Raw genomic sequence first — 19,863 nt, forward strand, 5'->3', positions numbered from 1 at the left:
GTGTACCACACCGTGGTGCATACAGTAGTCTCAGCAGAACATACAGTACACTTCAAACTACAGACTCTGACAGTTTCATCAGGCCATATGTAATTAGCCCTTTTGTGGCATGCCAGTATCACTGCTAGCACAAAGAAAACAGTTCTTGGCCTATCAGTGTAATAAAATTGGTGGAATCCATGGTGGCCTAAAGCTAGCGACCTAAGTAAACGGCAAACCGGTCGCATGTCACCAGCCTCGTGCCGCCTCTGATAGGCACATTGAAGCAACCTGATGCATAGTCTCCATCTGCCACACGTTCACGCCTACTGTTCTGTGCCATGCAGCAAAAGGCACCTGATAGGAAAAGTGGAATGTGTTCTTGCATCTATCTATTCTGTGCAAATGTGAGTATGCACACAAGAAAGGTGCGAGGAAGAAAGCCCCGAGTAGTGTGGAGATGCAGTGCTGATGAGAATCCTTCCGAAGGGGCCATTATCCTGAAAGACAACCAAAAGCCCCACGAATAGCTCATGTGAATCTTGTACAGCATAACTCACTGGTTCATGAGCTGTCACATAGGCTGGGCAGTAACCAAGCCTCAGAGCTTCATCTTCAGTTTTGTCAAATATTCTGTTCCAGACTTTAGGGTATGGTCTTTATGCAAGTTTAGCTGTACTACCATATTCCAGTTCTTGTTGCAGAAACCCAGATGCAGAAAGCATTAAACCATTTGGAACATATAACCTCTTTCACTTGCAATGAAAATGTAAAGTATTCAAGAGAAACTGCTTTAAATTCAGTGAAACAAGGGTTGGTTTAAAATGGTACACATCAATACAGCAGATGTGGCTCTCATTAGCCATCAAATCTAAACAGTGTCGTGCACCAAGTTCGCAGTGGCATTGGCAGAAACATACTCCACAGCAGATAAATAACTTTTCTTTATTTGTTCTTGTTCGAGAATAAAGGGTCTGCATCATTTTTCTCTTTTACACACGCAAATGACAAAAGAAACAATAGACTGGTGTTAAAAGCATGAACAGCAGTCAAATTCTTTCCAACCTTCACATATTTTTCAGTGAGCGACACTACTGTTCAGTTCTTTGAATGTGAAAGACACTATTACTGCCGGCCATGCATAAATTATTCTGTAGAACTAAAGGCAGAGGTTTGACTATGAGCATGTCACAAGTAACAGTGTGCGCTTGAGTCGAACAGCAAGACATTGTCAGGACCCGAGTGGCAACATAGAGACACCATGTGGCAACGACTGCAGACACATGACAGAAGTATACGAGTGGGCTGTTGCTGCTAGCTTTGACTCCATCACAAGTGTGAGGTACCTGCAGTGCTTCCTTGTGTTCAAACAAGTCCGCAACATTTGATAACATATTTAGTTGCTGGTGCCAAACAGCAACATGCTTTGCCGAAGAACACACAAGGTGCTCGAAACCGACATACCCAATCATAGGACATGACAACATAGCATGGGAGTGGAAATATGCAGCAGGTGAGCTGCCCATATATGTACATGGACAATTGATATTAGCTGGCAAGCTTGTGCTCAAAGCACTGTTGATGCCAGAGGTCTTGCACCAGAAGCGTGAACAGGAAAGAAGCACAGCCCAAGCAGTGATGCTTTGTTGTTGCTCAATCAGCTTCTTTGAAGGCAGAATGCCATGTGTAGAAAGAAGGCTGTCTTGAGGAATCTTACATAAGGAATACCGCTTTGCCTAACTGCTTGAAGATCAGCCAAGTGCTGACCACAGTGGAAGACCACCAAGGTCAGAAACAAAGCAGGGACTTGATACATCTAATTTTTATAATTGGCTGGGAACATTTAGTGCACATGGCAATTAAGCTCCATTTTGTGAAGAAACCCTCCAAGTCATTCCAAGATAAGTTTTCTTTTTAAAGCAAATGCATGCACAAAAACACTCTTTTGTACATTTCGTGTTCACCTCATAACCAGTACACTATACTAGGTGAAAAATGGCACTCAATTGTTTGTTCTGTTTTTTTCTTTTTTCTACGAAGACACTTGTGTTCCAACCACAAACATGCACAAGACAATGGTAGACCCAGTGATAAGCTACTCCAGGGCATGCATATTTGCATGAAAATCATTACTGACAGCACGCCATGGCTGCAGTCTTGAAATGACATCCACAAGACAATATCAAAACAGCACAACAACGTGCCCAACCTATCTTACAACTTTTTGTATGTGGGCATGTTAAAACCAGTTGCATGCACCACTTGGCCTACACACGTCACACCCTTGTGTGTGGTGTTACATTGTGAAGCGTTTACACACACTGGTGTGCAAAACTTTTCTTTTTTCCAATCTAGCAATGTAAGCATACAGATTTTAAATCTGTTCAAATTTTTAGCAAAGTGCATTGCCTGATTTTCTTGTTGATGCTGACCAAGTCACTGCCAAGCACCTGAAACTTAACAGAGGTTGGTTGGTTAAGCTTTGCTGTGTGTAAACTGCACGCTAACACTTCTCATTCCAGCCAACATTTCATTAAAAGCAGTTCCATGCTTTGGCACAGGTCTCTTGGATCTTGGGCATGCTCATGCCATAAATATCCTGACATCACAGTTTTGCAGTCTCTCAATGAGACATCTATGGTGACATCCCTTGCACTTCCAGAGTGACAAGTTCATGGTACTTCAATGTACACTGAGCCTTACCCTGACTCCAGTTATCCAGGCCAATCAAGGTAGCCATCAGTGGCTTCCTACAATTGCTCTTTCTAGGAATGGAGAGCTTTTGTTAGGGTTTCATGGTGCAGCAGCGAAGTTTGACTATAGCGCAGCAGAATGCCAACTGGAGATTCAATTTTTGTTTGTTGCTTATTTTTTCAATAAAGATAGGTGTATACCAATGAACAGGTGTGGTTGCATAAAGCGACATCTTCCACCATAAAGTGAAATTTCATAAACAAAACCAGACAGCTGAAATCTCATTCAGGTTATCTGAAGTTTATCACAATATCAAATAACTATCTTTGTTTAGCAAGACAGCCTATAGGTGCTTTGTAAAGAACACCTCTTCATGGGAGTATATAAGCCAGAGGGTATTTTCAGCAAATTGGGTCACCATCAGAGTGAGCAGTTTACCTAGTACATCACATTCAAGCAGGGAAGCTGCATCCTGTTCCTAAAATGAGTTTGTTTATGCTGCTTCCATGACTGCTCCCTTCTTTCTACCCCAAATGCAACTGATATCCTCAATGGAATGTTGCCACTTCTGCATGTTCACTTCTCCAAGGAACACTTCCGCTCTTCAACACCGTGAGCAGAAAATACATCTTGATGATTATGCTACTCGGCAACGATACTAGCCCCCAACAACACAACACTTCAACATACATTTTCTACGGTGTCAATTTCGATCACATTATGGCAAGTGATGACTGTGTAGTAATTCAATCTGTACAGGAAGAGCAAGGACAGCGGTAATGTTCACTCTCCTGCATGTAACAACTAAAGCTGCAACAATAACAAAAAATAAGACAAGCTACTCTACCATGAACAAAGCTTTTCAAGCTTAACCCTTTGTGACGAGGGTATGTTACAGAACTGTTAAGCAATACACTCCCGCTTTCCTAAAGTGCAATGAAAGTTATTTCACATATTTTTGCCCCCTTTCCCCATTTAGAAAAAGGTAAGGTTTTTCTCAACGGGCATACCCATATCTGCCTCCTATATGCCAGTGTACTTAAGTTCTTGCAACCTTAACAGCATTCTTCCACACAAGTCACTTGTCACACAACAGGTAATAATAAAAAATCAAGCCTAAGGAAGAGATAACGGTCACAGTTCTTAAGCACAGTGTCCAAGGTTGAGTTGAGCAGTTCAAACAAGTCTTTTGTTGATCAGCTGTCTCAACAATGTGCGTTGGATGCATTCTCTTTGGTTATTAAAGGGCAAGTGCCTTGAAGGGCAAAGGGCCATTCAATGGTCACTGGCTTTACAGGGATCCATTCACATGTTTTTGCTTGCGTCGCTGAACGGTGCGCTCATTTGACGAAGGTGGTTTCAACACAGCATCGCCGGCCTCATATGCGGTTGCATCGGCAGCACTGCTGTCGCATAGTTGAGTCAAATTGTCCGCTGTAGTGACCTCCTCACCATCGTGATACTAAACAAAAGCAGCAAAATTACAGGTTAGACTATCAATGCCAATTTATTAAGAAAACAATGATGGAATGCCATAAAGCCCAAGACAAACAGCGCCCTGACAATGCTCCAACAGAACACGATAATCTACTTTAAAGTAGAAGGAAAACCGTGTGTTGCCGATGAGATATAATACAACATGCTAGTGGTGCCAGCACACCACACATCTAAGCTAGCTGGTTGCACACAGTGAGCAATTGGTGTAAAAGAAGAAAAAAATACATAATAAAGGCTACACTGCTAAGCTGTCAAAAGCAGCAGCCAATAAACCAATATCATGAGCAATTCCAGTACACCACCGCTGTGGCAGCCCTGCACAGTGCGTTATGGTCCCAGAGGTCACCGTCGCCTCTGGTCTCTACTTTCGGAGCATTTGTATTGGCATTTCAGCTGGACATCAAATATATTTTATAGAGTGAATCAACCTTCAGTCCTTCTTGACGATGGTCAGGTTCACATGCTGTGTGCCAGCATGCCTTATGAATAACGAGAGGCATAGAGGTATAGAATTTTACAACTTTGCCACCCCCCCCCCCCAAAAAAAAAACAGCGGGAAGATTGGATCTGGAACATCAGACGAGAAGGAAACAATGGCAGGTAATGTGCTCTGTTTTGTGCCTTTTCTTGCTTAATTCTAAGTATACACGAAAGCGAATCAGAAAGTCTTTGCACCTATATTTTTTTTGCTATATTACGGCTGCAAATTCGAGGTCAACATATCAATTCCCAGCAGTGGACCTCTCTTGGACCGGCCCTGCTTTATCTGCCGGCAGCTCCGTGGCAAGGCACTGCTATCGGTTGTTGAAGATGGCAGTTGTGCTTTACATGTCCTCGGTATATGAGCAACGAAGTGTGATTCATTTTCTATGGAGCAAGGAATGAACGCCCATGGAAATCGACAGGGAAATGCAGCGCACATACGGGGAAAGGTGTCTCGCTTTGATAAGTGTGAGGAGTAGGTATTGCAAGTTCGCAAAAAGCCGCGAGGACTTGAATGACAATCGCAGTCAGAAGGACAAATTCTACCACAGGGGCATCTCAAATTTACTGCTGCGATGGGACAACTGTCTGAACTGGTACTATGTGGAAAAATTGTGGAAGGTACATAGAATAGTATGTATACTTGTAGTTACCTGTATATACCTTGTTTTGGCTAATGAAGAATAGGGGGCAAAGACTTTCTAATTCACCCTTGTACAAACGAAATTTAGTGCAACATGTATAGTGGTCATCAGTTTAGAGAAAGAGCAAAAAAGGCCAAGAAAGATTGTCGCCTTTCTGTATAGAAAGCTCGCAAGCACTTGATGCTTGCTCGCTCATTGTGTGTGGTGTTCGTGTGCATACTTGCAGAGACCTGCGTTTTTGTTCTAGCAATTTTCAAAAAAGATTTAGCGCGTTATGGTACTCTCTTCACCCAGACTTTGCACCAAGGCAGCATTTTTCAGTCCTCATTATTCTATAAAACTTGGAATCGTTTGCCTGGTTCGTACTAGACAGACAGCGAAACTCCACGTCTCCATGGAAGCGTGCTTTTTCCCCCGAGTGCCAGATAAGACAAAAATGTCAGGTGCTTCATTAGCAATGCAAATTTTCGCTATGCAAGCATGCTGTGAAATATGAGCAAGAACAAGGCAGTACTGTGCACCAAGTTTTCATATAAATATTCTAGAATAAAAACTCGCGTGACAGTATATACTATCATGGCTTTTTATGAACGATACAGCTTTCTTAACTCTTTGAGGGTTAAGACCTTAACCCTTCGACGGTTATATCGGTGCCATACACGTATGGCACCTATCTTGTGTTTGATACTGTGCGCGTATTTGACACCACTGGTTGTTGAGAGGTGCTGCCTACTCTATGGAGTCACCTAAAGTCACTTTAATTTGTGTTTCAGCTCACCGGTAGGCACAGCTAGACTTGTTTGCCTCTCGGTGCTCGATCACGTGGCCACACACGGCGTCGTCTGCTACCTCCAAGGCATGTAAGGAGGAGATCATTTATAACGACCTCCACTATCGCATTTACAAGAGCATGGTGCAGCCAAAGTTGAAATATCCTAATCAGTTTTCTTTTTCTTTGCTTTGGGTTGCGATTACCCCTTCAGTTCTGGTTTGCATATTCTCGTACATTGGGGTGCGGGTGCGCGCAAGTCGTGCTTTCGGTATGGCCACGCACGGTGCCTCTTCTGGTAGTAACTGCTGAAGCGTTTCTTCTAGCGGCTCGTTTATGACACATTTCTTCTTCTGATGAAACACGTTTTTGGGACACGTAATTGATAGCCATAAATTTTGCCAGATATTTCCTCTTGCTGTATAGCGTGTCTGTGTGTATACCGTCAGTGCGAGTAAAGTATTTGAGATAAAACATCGCTTGGAATGAATTTTTGCCCTATTAATGAGTTTTCAATTGTTTCTTACTACTGGAAGCTGCAATAATAATAAAACAATTACCATGTGAACAGGATGTTTGCAAGAATTTCTACCCTCAAAGGGTTAATCACACAGCCGGGTTGTACTGACACATAGAAGGTTATACAACAAAATTTTGTGGTCTCGCAGCATTGCAATGTTTCAGGAAACCTTCTTCAAAGGGAATCTAACAACGATCACAGCTAATGAAAGCATATAGCTGGCGCTGGTGCAATTATAAAGCTACTAGCAAGGTGGCAGCACATAACTTAGGGGAAATCTCACGCATGCACATGAGGACCGGTAATACCCTGCTACAGGTCGACCCCCTTTTAGAGCTCTTCTCTTACATTGCTATGTTGTTTCATGGGCCAAACTATTTGTTTATTCATTCTGGTGCAGCCTTGACCACCACTTTACATGCAAAATCGCGCTATTCAAGCATTTTCATAAAGAACAGTGGCTGCAACTGGAGAATCAAACCTGCAAGCTAACTTGTACAAGCACATGCTGCTGAACTGGTTCATTTTCTAAATTTAAATTAAATTGTGGGGTTTTACATGCCAAAACCACAATCTGATTATGAGGTACGCCATAATGGAGGACTCCGGATTAATTTTGACCACCTGAGGTTCTTTAACACGCACCTAAATCTAAGTACATAGGTGATTCTATATTTAGCCCCCATCAAAATTCAGCTGCCATGGCCGGGATTTGATCCTGCGGCCTCGTGCTTAGCAGTGCAACACCAAAGCCACTAAGCAACCACGGCGGGTATTGAATTTCTAGTGAAAAGAGAACGGCTACTGGTAAAATACAGGAAAGCTTCTGTATGCGAAGTTTATTGTAAGCAGTAAATGCCTAGGTGCAAGTGAAGCAGTGAGAGGACAGTAATGCTGCATCATTATAGTGCCAAGTCAAGGTTCACTGTTGTTTGCAGCAATGCCCATTCACACTGGGGACCACTCGAAGCGACAACAAGCAATGATCACAGAATTATCATGTAACAAAGTATGGCGAGGGTCGGGTAACTTCTCCAGTAGTATCTGGACCTCTGCTTTCGACACCTTCAGCATTCACATACTCTGCAAAAAAAGCAATCAAGGAACTACACCTCAGCATGGATGTTTACAGGCGGTGATGGAAGCATGGATGTTTACAGTATAGCGACTCTTGTCATGAGTCACGATACTGTAATGGAGGCGACTCAGTATGTTTTTCTTCTTGATGTCAAAGAGGCAAGATAAAGTAATCCAATCTGCCTATGCTAAGCCATTTCTGGGCAAAGCTTTACTCCAATATAAGGCACTCGCATTTCTGTTCTAAACTTAAATAAAGGAAGCTATTTCCATGAGCACAGCACTACATATAAACTGCATCAGCACTTCTGGCTTACCTTTCCATGATAATTTGCGTAACGAACACATCCATAGACACAAGCGACGCTCATAACAAACTGCAAAGGAAGAAAATAAATAGCACAGTTGCAAAATCTTCAGTGATTATTAATGTTTCAAAATCCACTGTTCTTATTTTTCTGATCAAAGCTCTTGGCTTATTTGAGACATCACTTTGACCACAGTTCCTTACAATCAGACATGTAAGCAGACTTCACTGCACGCAATGTCACTGCTAACAAAGCCAACTCCTTTCTGTGCGAGAAAGTTAACGAACTGTCTGAATTTTTTTCTTAAGAAAGGAAGCTCTAGGAAAACACATTCAATGAAATACAAATTCACTGAACTAAAAGTGAGGGTACATTGTGAGTCACATGTTTCCATTCTTCCCATTTTGTAGCACTGTTCTCAGGCTGTTATTCAAGGTAACAATTTAACATTGCAACCATCTATCCTTACAGGGTTCTTGTTCTGAAGTGAACATGATGTGCTCGTGAACCAGTTTATTAACCCAAGCTATTTTCTACACATTTCAGCACATCAGTTGGTTTAAAAGAATACAAATGAACCAAGTTTAGCAAAAAAAAAAAAAAAGGGCATGTATAAACTCGGAGATTAAAGAAAGGTGCAGCATACATTTCTCTATAGAAACACCATGCTGCACCCATGAAATCTAACGGGAGTGCCAAAGCCGTGAGAATATGCCAGTTGAAAATGAAGGCTATTTAAAAGCAGTCATATACTTAGCAAATTTGTTGATACCATGTCAATAGTGTAAACCACACTGTCCAAGTGATAAGTGAATCAATTGCTTGAACACTACAAGGCAATGAAATTGTCTGAACCAACCAATATGCAGCAAAAATACATTTATACAAACGCACATCAAAAGTATTTGGAATTAGAGTGGATTAAGGTAAACAAGCTGGCACAACACGTGGCACATCATATCCAAAGCATTATACAAGGCTGGGTCAAGGAAAAGATCCCAATCAGAGAAGCCACGGCAATGGCTGCAGGGCAAGTCATGGATAGAGTGATTATACCACTTCTCTTTCCACGCGCTGGCATAAGAGTGATTTGCATCTTATCAAATTGAAACTCAACTAAAATACTAATGGCACATCTTCTCCTCGACAAATTCATGTTTCGAAATGCAATGCGCAGCAAGATTCTGTATGTATGAAGTATTCCAAGTGTAGTAGCAAACAATTAACTCACCTGAAGAAAAACCCAGAGCAGGATGTTCACTATCTGTGTTTGAGCAAAGAGCTCCAGTCCAAACTTTATGCAGATTATGGCCTCTGTTAGCATGATGGCACTGAAAAGATTGCCAGATTACCAGAAAGATCAGCAGCACCATTGTGCATCTCCTACTTAATTGCGAGGTGCAATATGCATTTGCAATTTTGAAATGCACTAAATAAGATGCAGCAGAATAAATTTGTACAGAAACTTAGAAGTAAGCTCAACTATCTAGCATCATGATGTCAGGTATGGCACAACAGGTAACAAGCTGCACAAGTGAACATCAGATGCACTGAATACAGTCACAATGGCAACATTTTAATAAGCATGAAATAGAATACTACAGCCACTTTACCTGGATGTACATGAAGGCGTTCCAACTAAACAAGTTCATATGGCCAAAGCCATGACCACAGCCCCCTCAATAGTACTTGCCTGATACATAGGCTTCCACAAACCAATATTCAAGGAAAATTTTAAACCTTTTTAGGGGTTATCTTGTCCCCAAACTTATTCACTGCTTCTTGGGTTCTGCCAAAATGGATGCTACTACTAAAGGGGTCACTATTGGGGTCACCATAAGGGCCAGGCGTGTGCGTGCTGACTGAACAAGTTAGAATTATCTGGCAGGTTGAATTAAACAAGATGCAGAAAAAAATGTCAAAGCACACTGCTTTGTATTGCTCGATGTCAACATGCCCAAGAATAAAATGCACGCCCGTTTTTTATGTGTCCAAAGTAGAAAACTAATGCAGAGATAACATGCCAGATAATTCTAACTTGTTCAGTCAGCACGCACACGCCTGGCCCTTATGGCGACCCCAATAGTGACCCCTTAATAGTAGCATCTATTTTGGCAGAACCCAAGAAGCAGTGAATGAGTTTGGGGACAAGATAACCCCTAACCACCTCGATGGTTCGAATAAATGTTTTTTCTCTCTCTCTCTTGTCCCCAAACAATAATTGTGATCTATCTTGCATGTGCTACCTCTCATTAACACTGCACTCTAGGTACTTTTTACTCCTGGTACTTTAGGGTCACGAATGGCACACACATATCAACATGACATTTTTGACGTGAAAGTAGCAAACGCAGAGCAGCAACAAAGCAAGTGTACTAAGATCAATGCTGTTTACTATTTGGAGAAAGATAAGCCCTAAATGTTGTAAACATTTTGCAAAGTGCATGCATTATTTTAACAAAGTGCAGTGCTTCATGGGTGCCACATACAATGCTCTTTAAGCTGCCAGATACAGCCATATGGCACAACTAAATAGAACACATTTCTGTATAAAGCAAAAAGTGCGCTGCAATGGGGAAGATCAGGTACAGCATACTTCTGCTAATTTGACTCCGGTTATTTCGATCCTGAACGAAGGTCCTGGCCAGCACCCATGCATTTCTATGGGCCCAAACTTTTATTATTTCAATCATAAAATTGACTTTTGCCAGATAATTCTAACTTGTTCAGTCAGCACGCACAAGCCTGGCCCTTATGGCGACCCCAATAGTGACCCCTTTAATAGTAGCATCCATTTTGGCAGAACCCAAGAAACAGTGAATGAGTTAAACACACATAAAAAATTTCCCGTCAGGAACACCTATTTCTCGCCTGCCTTCAGAAGATTTTCAAGCAATAAACGTAGCTCTCAATGCCTAATTATGTTATTTACCCAATTCTAATGCACACTTTTTTTTTTCGTGGTAATATGGCCAGAAATTGCCTGAGCGATGCAACTGGATACACAACCAAAACTGCCATCCGGGCTATTGTATGCTTTACCGCATAACAGGACTGTATTGTGGCAAAGCTGACTTTAAGAAACTGGCTGCCATGTTACAACACATATTAGACCCTTGCCCATTTTTCTTCTAAAAAGTCGGGCATGTTAGAGTTATACTTTGCTTAGGAGCTTTAATGTTATCTCTACATTAGTTTTCTACTTTGGACACATAAAAAACGGGCGTGCATTTTATTCTTGGGCATGTTGAAATCGAGCAATGCAAAGCAGTGTGCTTTGACATTTTTTTCTGCATCTTGTTTAATTCAACCTGCCAGGTAATTTTATCAATTTCGACGGTCCCACCATGGTCGAATTAAGGGAAGTCAACTGTACTCCCGCAGCTGTGCCAACAAGAAGACCATGGGTGCATTTCAATTTTGGCTAGCATTGAAGAATAACACTGGTAGAAAGACTGCTTTAAGCCAATGCATTTGGACGGCACATCTGTGACTTGATGCCACCTCACGCTGACAAGAGAACGCTAAGAGAAGCACACGTTTAACTTTGTGTGCATGAACCCATGAAAAACACAACATAGTGTACATTAAGCGCATAACAAAGCTTGATGTATTCTTCAGTGCAGGCGACCTTGACAATGAGCTTCCAAACATTCTCTTCAACTGCCAGCTTGCCTGGACAGCAACATAGCCTGCATCATTCTCGACTTTGATGCTGTTTTCAAAGCTGTCTCCTTTGCCAGCTTCGTCAGAATTGTAACGAGACTTATAATGGACACTATCTGCTTAGCCATCTATTTAGCCATCTATGCTGTGCACTAGGAACACAAACCATGCAAAAGCAAGCTTGTACCATTACTAACATACACAAAAATGTTTGTCATCATCCCTATCAGCCACAGCAGGGCAAGGGCACAAACCAGTTTTTCCAGCTATCCCCATCATGCACCGCCCACCCTGCCTTCCATAAATTCCAGCCTTTCTCTGAAGAGCATATTTTGCTTTCCTTGGCATCTATGTAATTATTCTGGGTGTGATTTCCAATGGGCAAGCAGGTGCAGAACCTCTGCTGTTCAACTATGAGGCAATATCATCGACTAAGCAAGCAGCAACAAGTTTCATGCACTGAGAGCAGCCCCAGCAGCTCCCTCGCTGACAGAAGAACACATTTAATGGTTTTAATGGCGACATTTACACCACCTGGTTTGTTAGTTCTTTGTCTATGTGCCCGAGAAAATTTTGTGGGGAAAGAAAAGGGAGTCACATGACAATATCTTCTTGCACTACTCTCAGGATGGCAGGTCCGGACAGTTGGCAGAGCAAGGAAACCTGTTTGAACACTGCAAGTTGTTATAAGCAACTCCATTGGCAATCTGTTTTACACATTAGAAGTTCCTACCGAAGTAGTTGGCCCAAATTTTTGCTGAAATATCACCAAAATACACTAATGGTACGCACACTAGTGACAATACTTGACAATAGCACTGCAAGCACACCAGCCACTCACCCAAATACCCAGCATTGTGTGCCCACTCGTCGGCATCTTGTGTCTGTAACATAGCTGTAGTACTGCCTGCAAGCAAAAACACAAAAGCTTCACAAAAATTTTGATCTGTATCCTCAAATGCAGCCTGCAATTTTTTACAGAGAATTATATTTGAATTGCCCTGATGCAGCACCAGTTGCATATGTGACATGAAAATCATGCAGTGCACCAATAATGATGAAGCCACAGATATTAACATTTTTACATTGATGTGAAATGACCGCAAATAGACTTCCGGAACTTGATTTACTGCACCTGCTTAATGCCCCTTACAGCTAATACACAATGGCAGATAAGATTCTTGATGCTGTGGGTTTCTTGCTCAATTTTTCAGGCATAATTCATGTGGCAATGTTGCTAATATCCCAGCCACGAACGAAGTTGCCATCATTCAGGTGACTGCATGCACCCTCACTCTTTGCACTATGCCAAATTTTTCTCTTGTCAAAATATAGAGAGATGCAGGTCTTGAGTTATTGGATAGCTGCAAAAAAATTATCTGTTTCTGCACTTTCAGCTTCCTGTACGTACTGATGCCATCTAACACCCATCAACATCACCTAGTGCGTTACATGCAATAATTATTCCGAATTCAAAGCTTGTGCAGCCGGCCAGTGGCAACACACAGGTGTATCACTTGGGGACAACTGTCCCAGCATCAACAATGATGCTGATACTGGGGTCCCTCCAGTTCAGCTATATCTGTACATTTCGGCAATCCTTCAAGTAAAATAACAGCAGGTCTGGCAGCGTCAAACATTTCATATGCAGCTGCAGGTAATAGATAACCACAAGAGTTGTTTTGCAAGTTATTGTCAGTAAACTGCTTTTACAGTGCAACGATATTTATGCCAAACCAAATGCCCGAAAATTCACAGACACTGATGCCCTCCATTTATGGCACCAATCCCACTTGTGCAGAATAAAGCTAAGTCAGACCAGTAGTAAGCTAATAGAGCAACAATGTGCATTTTGTATTTGGAGAAGATCAACAGTGACCACTGAAATGAGTACAAAAATTAAGTATCACAAGTAACAATTTATTTCCATTCAAACTGCACTGCCTAAAAAGACATACCTATATGTTTGACCAAAAAAACAAGCACATTGCAACCCTCCCCGAGCAACAAATTCACTCTCCATACCCGTCGGAAATTTGGGCAGATTTTAGAGCTTGCCATGAAGCCTGTAAACTTGTGTAAATAAGATAATTTGTGCAAGGGAAAAGAATGACACAGACCTCAGTGTTGGCGCCACAATGATACCGATGAGCATTAACCTTGCCACACTCAGCGGGTGGTCTGGGGGCACCTCGAAAATGTGCTTCAAGAAGAATGTATTCAGCTCCGTTACCTGTAGTTAAGAATTACATCAAGAACATTAGTCACTTAAGCATGACTAAATATCATTAACACTTGTGCAGATAAAAAAAAGATAAAGAAACATAGGCAGCATGCAATGAAAATGAAATACACACCTGCCAAAAAATGACTAGCTCCGTGACAGCCAGGAACCGCATGTAGGTGCACGTAGGGTCCATCCACCGCACATGTGTCCAGCTGCACAGTTATTCAGGAACAGTGCTTAATGCAGTGTACTACACTAGAAGTGATGCTACTGGCACATGCAATTACGGAGCAGTAAAATGGACTTTCAGAGCAGGTTTATGAAAGCGATTGCAAACCATATTATACGGAGCTTTTGCAATGGGCAAGCCATGTGAAAGCAGTAAGTGGTCAGTGGTTTGTAAACCACTGACCAGATTGAACCAGTGAGCAGATTGGGTGAGGGAAGAAACACAAGTTAATGACATCTTAGTTGAAATCAAGAAAAAAAAATAGGCATGGGCAGGACATGTAATGAGAAGGGAAGATAACCGATGGTCATTAAGGATTACGGACTGGATTCCAAGGGAAGGGAAGCGTAGCAGGGGGCGGCAGAAAGTTAGGTGGGCGGATGAGATTAAGAAGTTTGCAGGGACAACATGGCCACAATTAGTACATGACTGGGGTTGTTGGAGAAGTATGGGAGAGGCCTTTGCCCTGCAGTGGGCGTAGCCAGGCTGATGATGATGATGATGGTTTGTAAACACAATCCAAAGACTAAAAATGACTCCTCCCCACTTCATCGCAGTCCTTACTGTGGACTGTGACGAAGCGGCACTGTCCTAAGATGTGCTTAAAAGGCCACTTCAATGGCTTAGAAAAGCAATGAAGCACTTGGACATGCCATGTGCAGACTTTGGAAGCATTTCGAGAACCTTCAGCATGATTTGGCTGCTAGAAATGTATTCTTTCAGATGGAGCACTCTGTGGAAAAAAGGCATCTTGATAATACAGCATAGCCTAATGTATCAGGTGCGCCTTCCTTCTCTACCTCCACAAATGGAATGGGCGATCTCGTTATTACGCATAAGCTACCTGAAAATAATGTTATCCAGTCTTTAGATATAAAACTAAATTTCACCGCCAATCATTGCTGCTGGGAATATCACCCTAGAGAAACAAAGGTGCTGCTTCTACATGCCTCATCACATACAAAGCTTGTGAAGCGAGCAATCGCAAACCTATGGTTTGTGAATGCACTCAGCAAATTATGCCCCCACCAGATGCCTAGGAGTTTTTCGAGACAGAAAGAGTGGCTACTGGAAGCAGGCTACCCTATCCACATACTTTTATCAGTAACAGAAAATGCGGTGAGAAAACTAAGTGAACTGGGTGGTAAGCACGAGCGCAGCCATGAAAGGAGACAGAAGGTGGTTGTACTGTACACGCATGGGATATCACATGGCTTAAAGTAGGTGGCCCGAAAAGTGGAAGTGAACATTGTATTTTCAGCTTCACAAACACTATCAAGCAATGTAAGGCCACTGATCCGATGAGAAAGACGCGCCAAGGATGCACGAAGAATGATTGGCTGCCGTTTGTGCAATATGCGCAAGGTGTCGTATATCGCTTCCCTTTCTTGTGCGGCAAAGTGTACATAGGGCAGACAGGCAGATGCCTCAATGACAAGCTAAGGGAACACAAGCAAAAATTGAACCGTTATCAAGATGGACATGTCTCCATGCATTGTGACGATTGCAGTTGTAAACCACTGTTTAAGGATTGTGTAGTCGTGTTTAGAAATAAAGGTAAAGATACGAGGGAAATTGTAGAAGCAAGCTTGATTGCAAAAGAAGGTGCTAACTGTGTCAATGCTCCGTCGATTACTCTAAGCAGAAAGGAAACTGCCTATCTGGAAAATGTTTATTATTATATTATATGCAACGAACCAACTAGCCCAAAAATCTGCACTCCTGGATTACATTCTTTCTACTATCATTTGATTGTGTGAGTGCACACTTTCATGCATAAAAACAACAGCAATACACATTTAATGTGTAGTGTTGCTAGAAACAAACCTGGCAGGTGTAAACTGCAGCAGCGCTCTCCGAATCTTTCCCGTTGTAGTTTGAATGTTCCTGCAATTAGAAAACAAAAGTAACACTGAGCATCAAGCTGTATTTGACCTCTCCAGTAACCTCATTTCATAAACAACAATGACAGCAAAGATGCAGGAGCAAAAAGGAAAATGATAGAGTGATGGACCGAGCGTATTGAGTGGCAGCTGCATGGCCAGTAGTTGTCCAATATTCCAATATGCATACCTACCAACTCTTCCGAATTTTTAGCGAATTCAAGTCTCATTGTACGATTTTACACATGTTATGTCAAGTATTATGAAAAAATTACAGGGTCTCTTAAGATCTCTCTTAAGAGGTGAACGGCGAAAGCCTACTCTTCCTCCTCTTACCATTTGCCTCTTTCTCTTTGCCTCTTCTCTTTCTCTTCTTTTGTTAGTTATTACTGCTCACTACTAAGCATTTTTAGTCATTCATAATCAATTGTGGTCATTGCAAGCCATCGTTAGACATGTTGGTCATTTCATAGTCATTAAAAGTCACTAATACTCATTACAGGGTTCATGCTGGTGTATGACAAAAATTCAAGGGTTTTTAAGGACTTTCAAGGTCCTGTGTGTGGTTTTTCAAGGACCACACGCAGGGCCATAATTATACATGCGTGTATAATTATGGAATACGTACTGTGTTCCGTGACAATTGCCCCTTCTCACGCTTGTTAAGCTTCACCGCGTACCATCGCTGTGCTGAGGCGCAGCTGCCTTTAGGGAACCAGCATTATGCAACGCGCCACGCTTTCTAAGCTTCGAAGCCATACGCGAGGATTACAGATGCGGAGTTGGTGCGATTACTTACAGCAGCGAATTCTTTCAACGGCACCGGCAACTTGCACCGAACGGCAAGAACCTTAATAGCGAACGTCGAAGCAGCGAAGCCTAGTGTTGCCGCGGTGGTAGCTACTGCTGCCAGCGGATCGGCGTGCGAGAGCGCTGGTTAATTCGAGGCGGTGAGAAAGTCAAAACGGCGGTGATGGCTTTGATTAATGCCATTTGGGACCTGCGGTCGCGGCAAGAACTCCGGAAAATCGGACAGCGAAGGGTTCTTGCGTCTGAAATTACAGACGTTTTTATACATCGACTCTATGGGACGCGTGGTGGAGCCTCAAAGCCTTCCGCGCTATCGGGCATTTCACAAAAATCGGGCGTCCAGAAAATCAATTGCTGACTGTACACAGGCAACTCCTACAGCCAACGACACGGCATCAAAGACAATTCGTAACGAGTCCTCTCTTTTACTCAAGCCAGCAGTAGATCGCGACTTTCGTTCCCTTTCAATAAAATGACAGCCAATTTTTCCGATTGAAGCACAAATTCCCTGAGTTTTCCCCGAGTTTTACCAGACAATTCAAAATGCCTGAGAATTCCCGTTTTATTTAACAAAATCGCAGCGGGAATTCAGGAGGGTTGAAATTTTCTCGAATACAATCACTTGAAGTTTATTAAAAATAAAAATTTAGGAAATTAACGGATTTTCAAGGATCTCCGAAAATTCCAGGACTTTCATGGCCTTGAAAACGATCTTTTCAAGTTCAAGGGTTTTCAAGGACCTGCACGAACCCTGCATTACTAGACATTGCTAGTCATTTCTAATCAATTGTGGTCATTACAAGCCAACGTTAGACATATTGGTCATTTCGGAGTCATTAGTAGTCATTACAAGTCATTAGTAGTCATTAGTCATTACTAGTCATTATTAACCTCTACCAATATCTATTAATAACATTATCATTCACTGTCACTATCAATCATTTTTCATTGTTTAATGTGTCTTCATATGGCTTGATGACACTTCGTCGGACACTCCGGTGGTCAGGTCTGCTGACACAAACTTCACCATGAGCCTAGAAAGGCTTTCGCCTTAAAACAATTCCATTATCAAAAAAGTTCTAAAGGTGTTGCAAGGTGGGCCAGCACATGATTGCAAAAAAAAAATGCATTCCAGGAAAGAAATTGAGATGGTATTTGGGCCACCCTCTTGTGGTAACGCAATGCTTGATACACCAGAGAGGTACACCCATGAGCAAAAGTATATACACCACAGAGTTGCCGAAAAAACTGAATTTCTTCGTAATTAACACGCATAAGCGGAAACTGACGAGTGCACTAGAGAATTCGTAATGCTGAGTGGACTGCAGTCTTTCATTTGAAGTTGCATTCCCAGACAGAGGTCTAAATGAGTTTTTTTCGTACAATCCTAGGTCCGTATACTTTTGCTCATGGGTATACATGCTTTGAGCAAACTTATCCTGAATAATTGCTAAAGCAGGCGAAATTGTTAACAGCAACGTTATTGACAAAACAACATGTTACTTGTCAGTTTCTGCAGCTTCAACTTTACTGCTGCTTGTCTGCTGTATCTAAAGGCAAACTATAGTTAATAAAGTACAGATGTATTCCACAAAACATCCATGCTCAGGGCAAAGATTGAAAAAAATATGCATTCTTCTTCCCCCAGGTCCTGTACACGAAATTTATATGAATTTTTTAAGTTCACAGGTTAGCCAGTATGAATATAGGTCACTTGCAGAAAATGATCCCATGGACATGCTAATGTGAAGGTGAATACTTATGTACTAGTTTTCTTTTTACTTATACAATGCAGCTTACATGTAAAATCAAAGCTTCTAGCTAATTTTACTTTCATAAGTGCATCATTGTAAACATTAGTAACTAAATGCTTCATGGTCTGGTCACCTTATACATTACACAATTCCTCAACGCAGCAGAGTTGCAGCGCAAGCCTTTTACGACGACATGACATGCTTATACAAGCTGCAGAGCAAAAAGCACAAAAGCACCACGTTTGGTGACTCACTTGATGCTTTCCCATTTGTAGGTGCGCATTTCAAGCTTCTCACAGATGCGCATGCCAAACCAGATGCCCAAACCATTGCATAAAAGCACATCCAGCACAATGGCATCCCACCAGCACTCCTTGAAGTTGGGCAGCAGGTGTGCGAAAGCCATCTGTTGGCCAGAAACAAATAGAATGGTTTGTCACCTTCATCCTTATTACGAGACCATGAAAAAAAAGGCAACAGGCAATCGGCATTAATGCAATCAATGTTGAAAACATTCCCGAAGTTTTGTGCCCAAATGCTACACATTGGTTTGGCAAGACCCCCACAGTCCAATGTTCCCAGATGTCTGGGGTTCTTTAGCATGCCCCAGAATTTCTGCAAATGGAAATTTTTGTGCTCCAAACCAGATGCCACCCTCTAAAGTTGGGGGTCAAACCGATCAAGCCATCACATAAGAAAAAAACTGCAGCACTCTTCATTTGTATTCTCTGATACACTCAACGGTTTGGGAAGGCCTCAATTATTTTCCATACACATGCGCAATGCACTTCTGCTAAGCTGAACTACTGAAAATCTGAGCTACCCAGATGTTCACACTGCTAGTGCCTGCTGGCAGCATTCAACCACTGTCATGAGCACTATATAATAGTAGTGTCCTTGAAGTTCCACAATTGCTTCATGATTAACAGGGATAAGCGGGCTAGTTGGTGGTCATTATTGGAATGCATCATGTAACCGCACAAAAACACGGGACAAAGAAGGAACACACAAAAACTGGTGGGCATGTGCAACATGGTGCAGGGTAAGAACAAAAGAAATGAATGTGGTATCAAGCACGTCGACAGGTTCGTCCCATGCAGAATAGGGGTAGTGTACCAGATACCTCTCTCTTGTGGCAATAGCTACATAGGGCAGACGGGACGGTGCCTAAACGTCAGACTGCAGGAGCACCGCGCAGGAGTAGAAGGATTGACGGGGGGTGGCAAACTGGCTGACCATTGTCGCCACTGTCGTAATTGCACGCCTAGGTTCCGCGACACTAAAGTCTTGAAGATGTTTGCGTCACAACTGAGCCGAGAAATC

The 19,863-nt window shown here is 42.2% G+C and overlaps 1 protein-coding gene across 4 annotated transcripts in view; it reads right to left on the reverse strand.

Moving 5' to 3' along the window:
* Window positions 1-905: 905 nt before the first annotated feature.
* Pss (phosphatidylserine synthase 1 homolog l(3)77CDf) overlaps window positions 906-19,863 on the reverse strand; it is a 31,860-nt gene continuing 12,902 nt past the window's right edge. For 3 of the 4 annotated variants that reach the window (XM_075689905.1, XM_075689902.1, XM_075689903.1), the window contains 8 exons: window positions 18,795-18,946; window positions 15,921-15,980; window positions 13,995-14,076; window positions 13,758-13,870; window positions 12,479-12,544; window positions 9,203-9,302; window positions 7,981-8,040; window positions 906-4,135 (listed from right to left, as the gene is read on the reverse strand). In XM_075689905.1, the coding sequence (XP_075546020.1) occupies window positions 3,965-4,135; window positions 7,981-8,040; window positions 9,203-9,302; window positions 12,479-12,544; window positions 13,758-13,870; window positions 13,995-14,076; window positions 15,921-15,980; window positions 18,795-18,946 (804 nt within the window). In that variant the 3' untranslated portion in view covers window positions 906-3,964. Of the gene's footprint in view, window positions 4,136-7,181; window positions 7,670-7,980; window positions 8,041-9,202; window positions 9,303-12,478; window positions 12,545-13,757; window positions 13,871-13,994; window positions 14,077-15,920; window positions 15,981-18,794; window positions 18,947-19,863 lie in introns of those variants that run through there. The other variant, XM_075689904.1, reaches the window with a different exon arrangement.

This window comes from Dermacentor variabilis, chromosome 4, assembly GCF_050947875.1.
Source record: "Dermacentor variabilis isolate Ectoservices chromosome 4, ASM5094787v1, whole genome shotgun sequence".
Taxonomy (NCBI): domain Eukaryota; kingdom Metazoa; phylum Arthropoda; class Arachnida; order Ixodida; family Ixodidae; genus Dermacentor; species Dermacentor variabilis.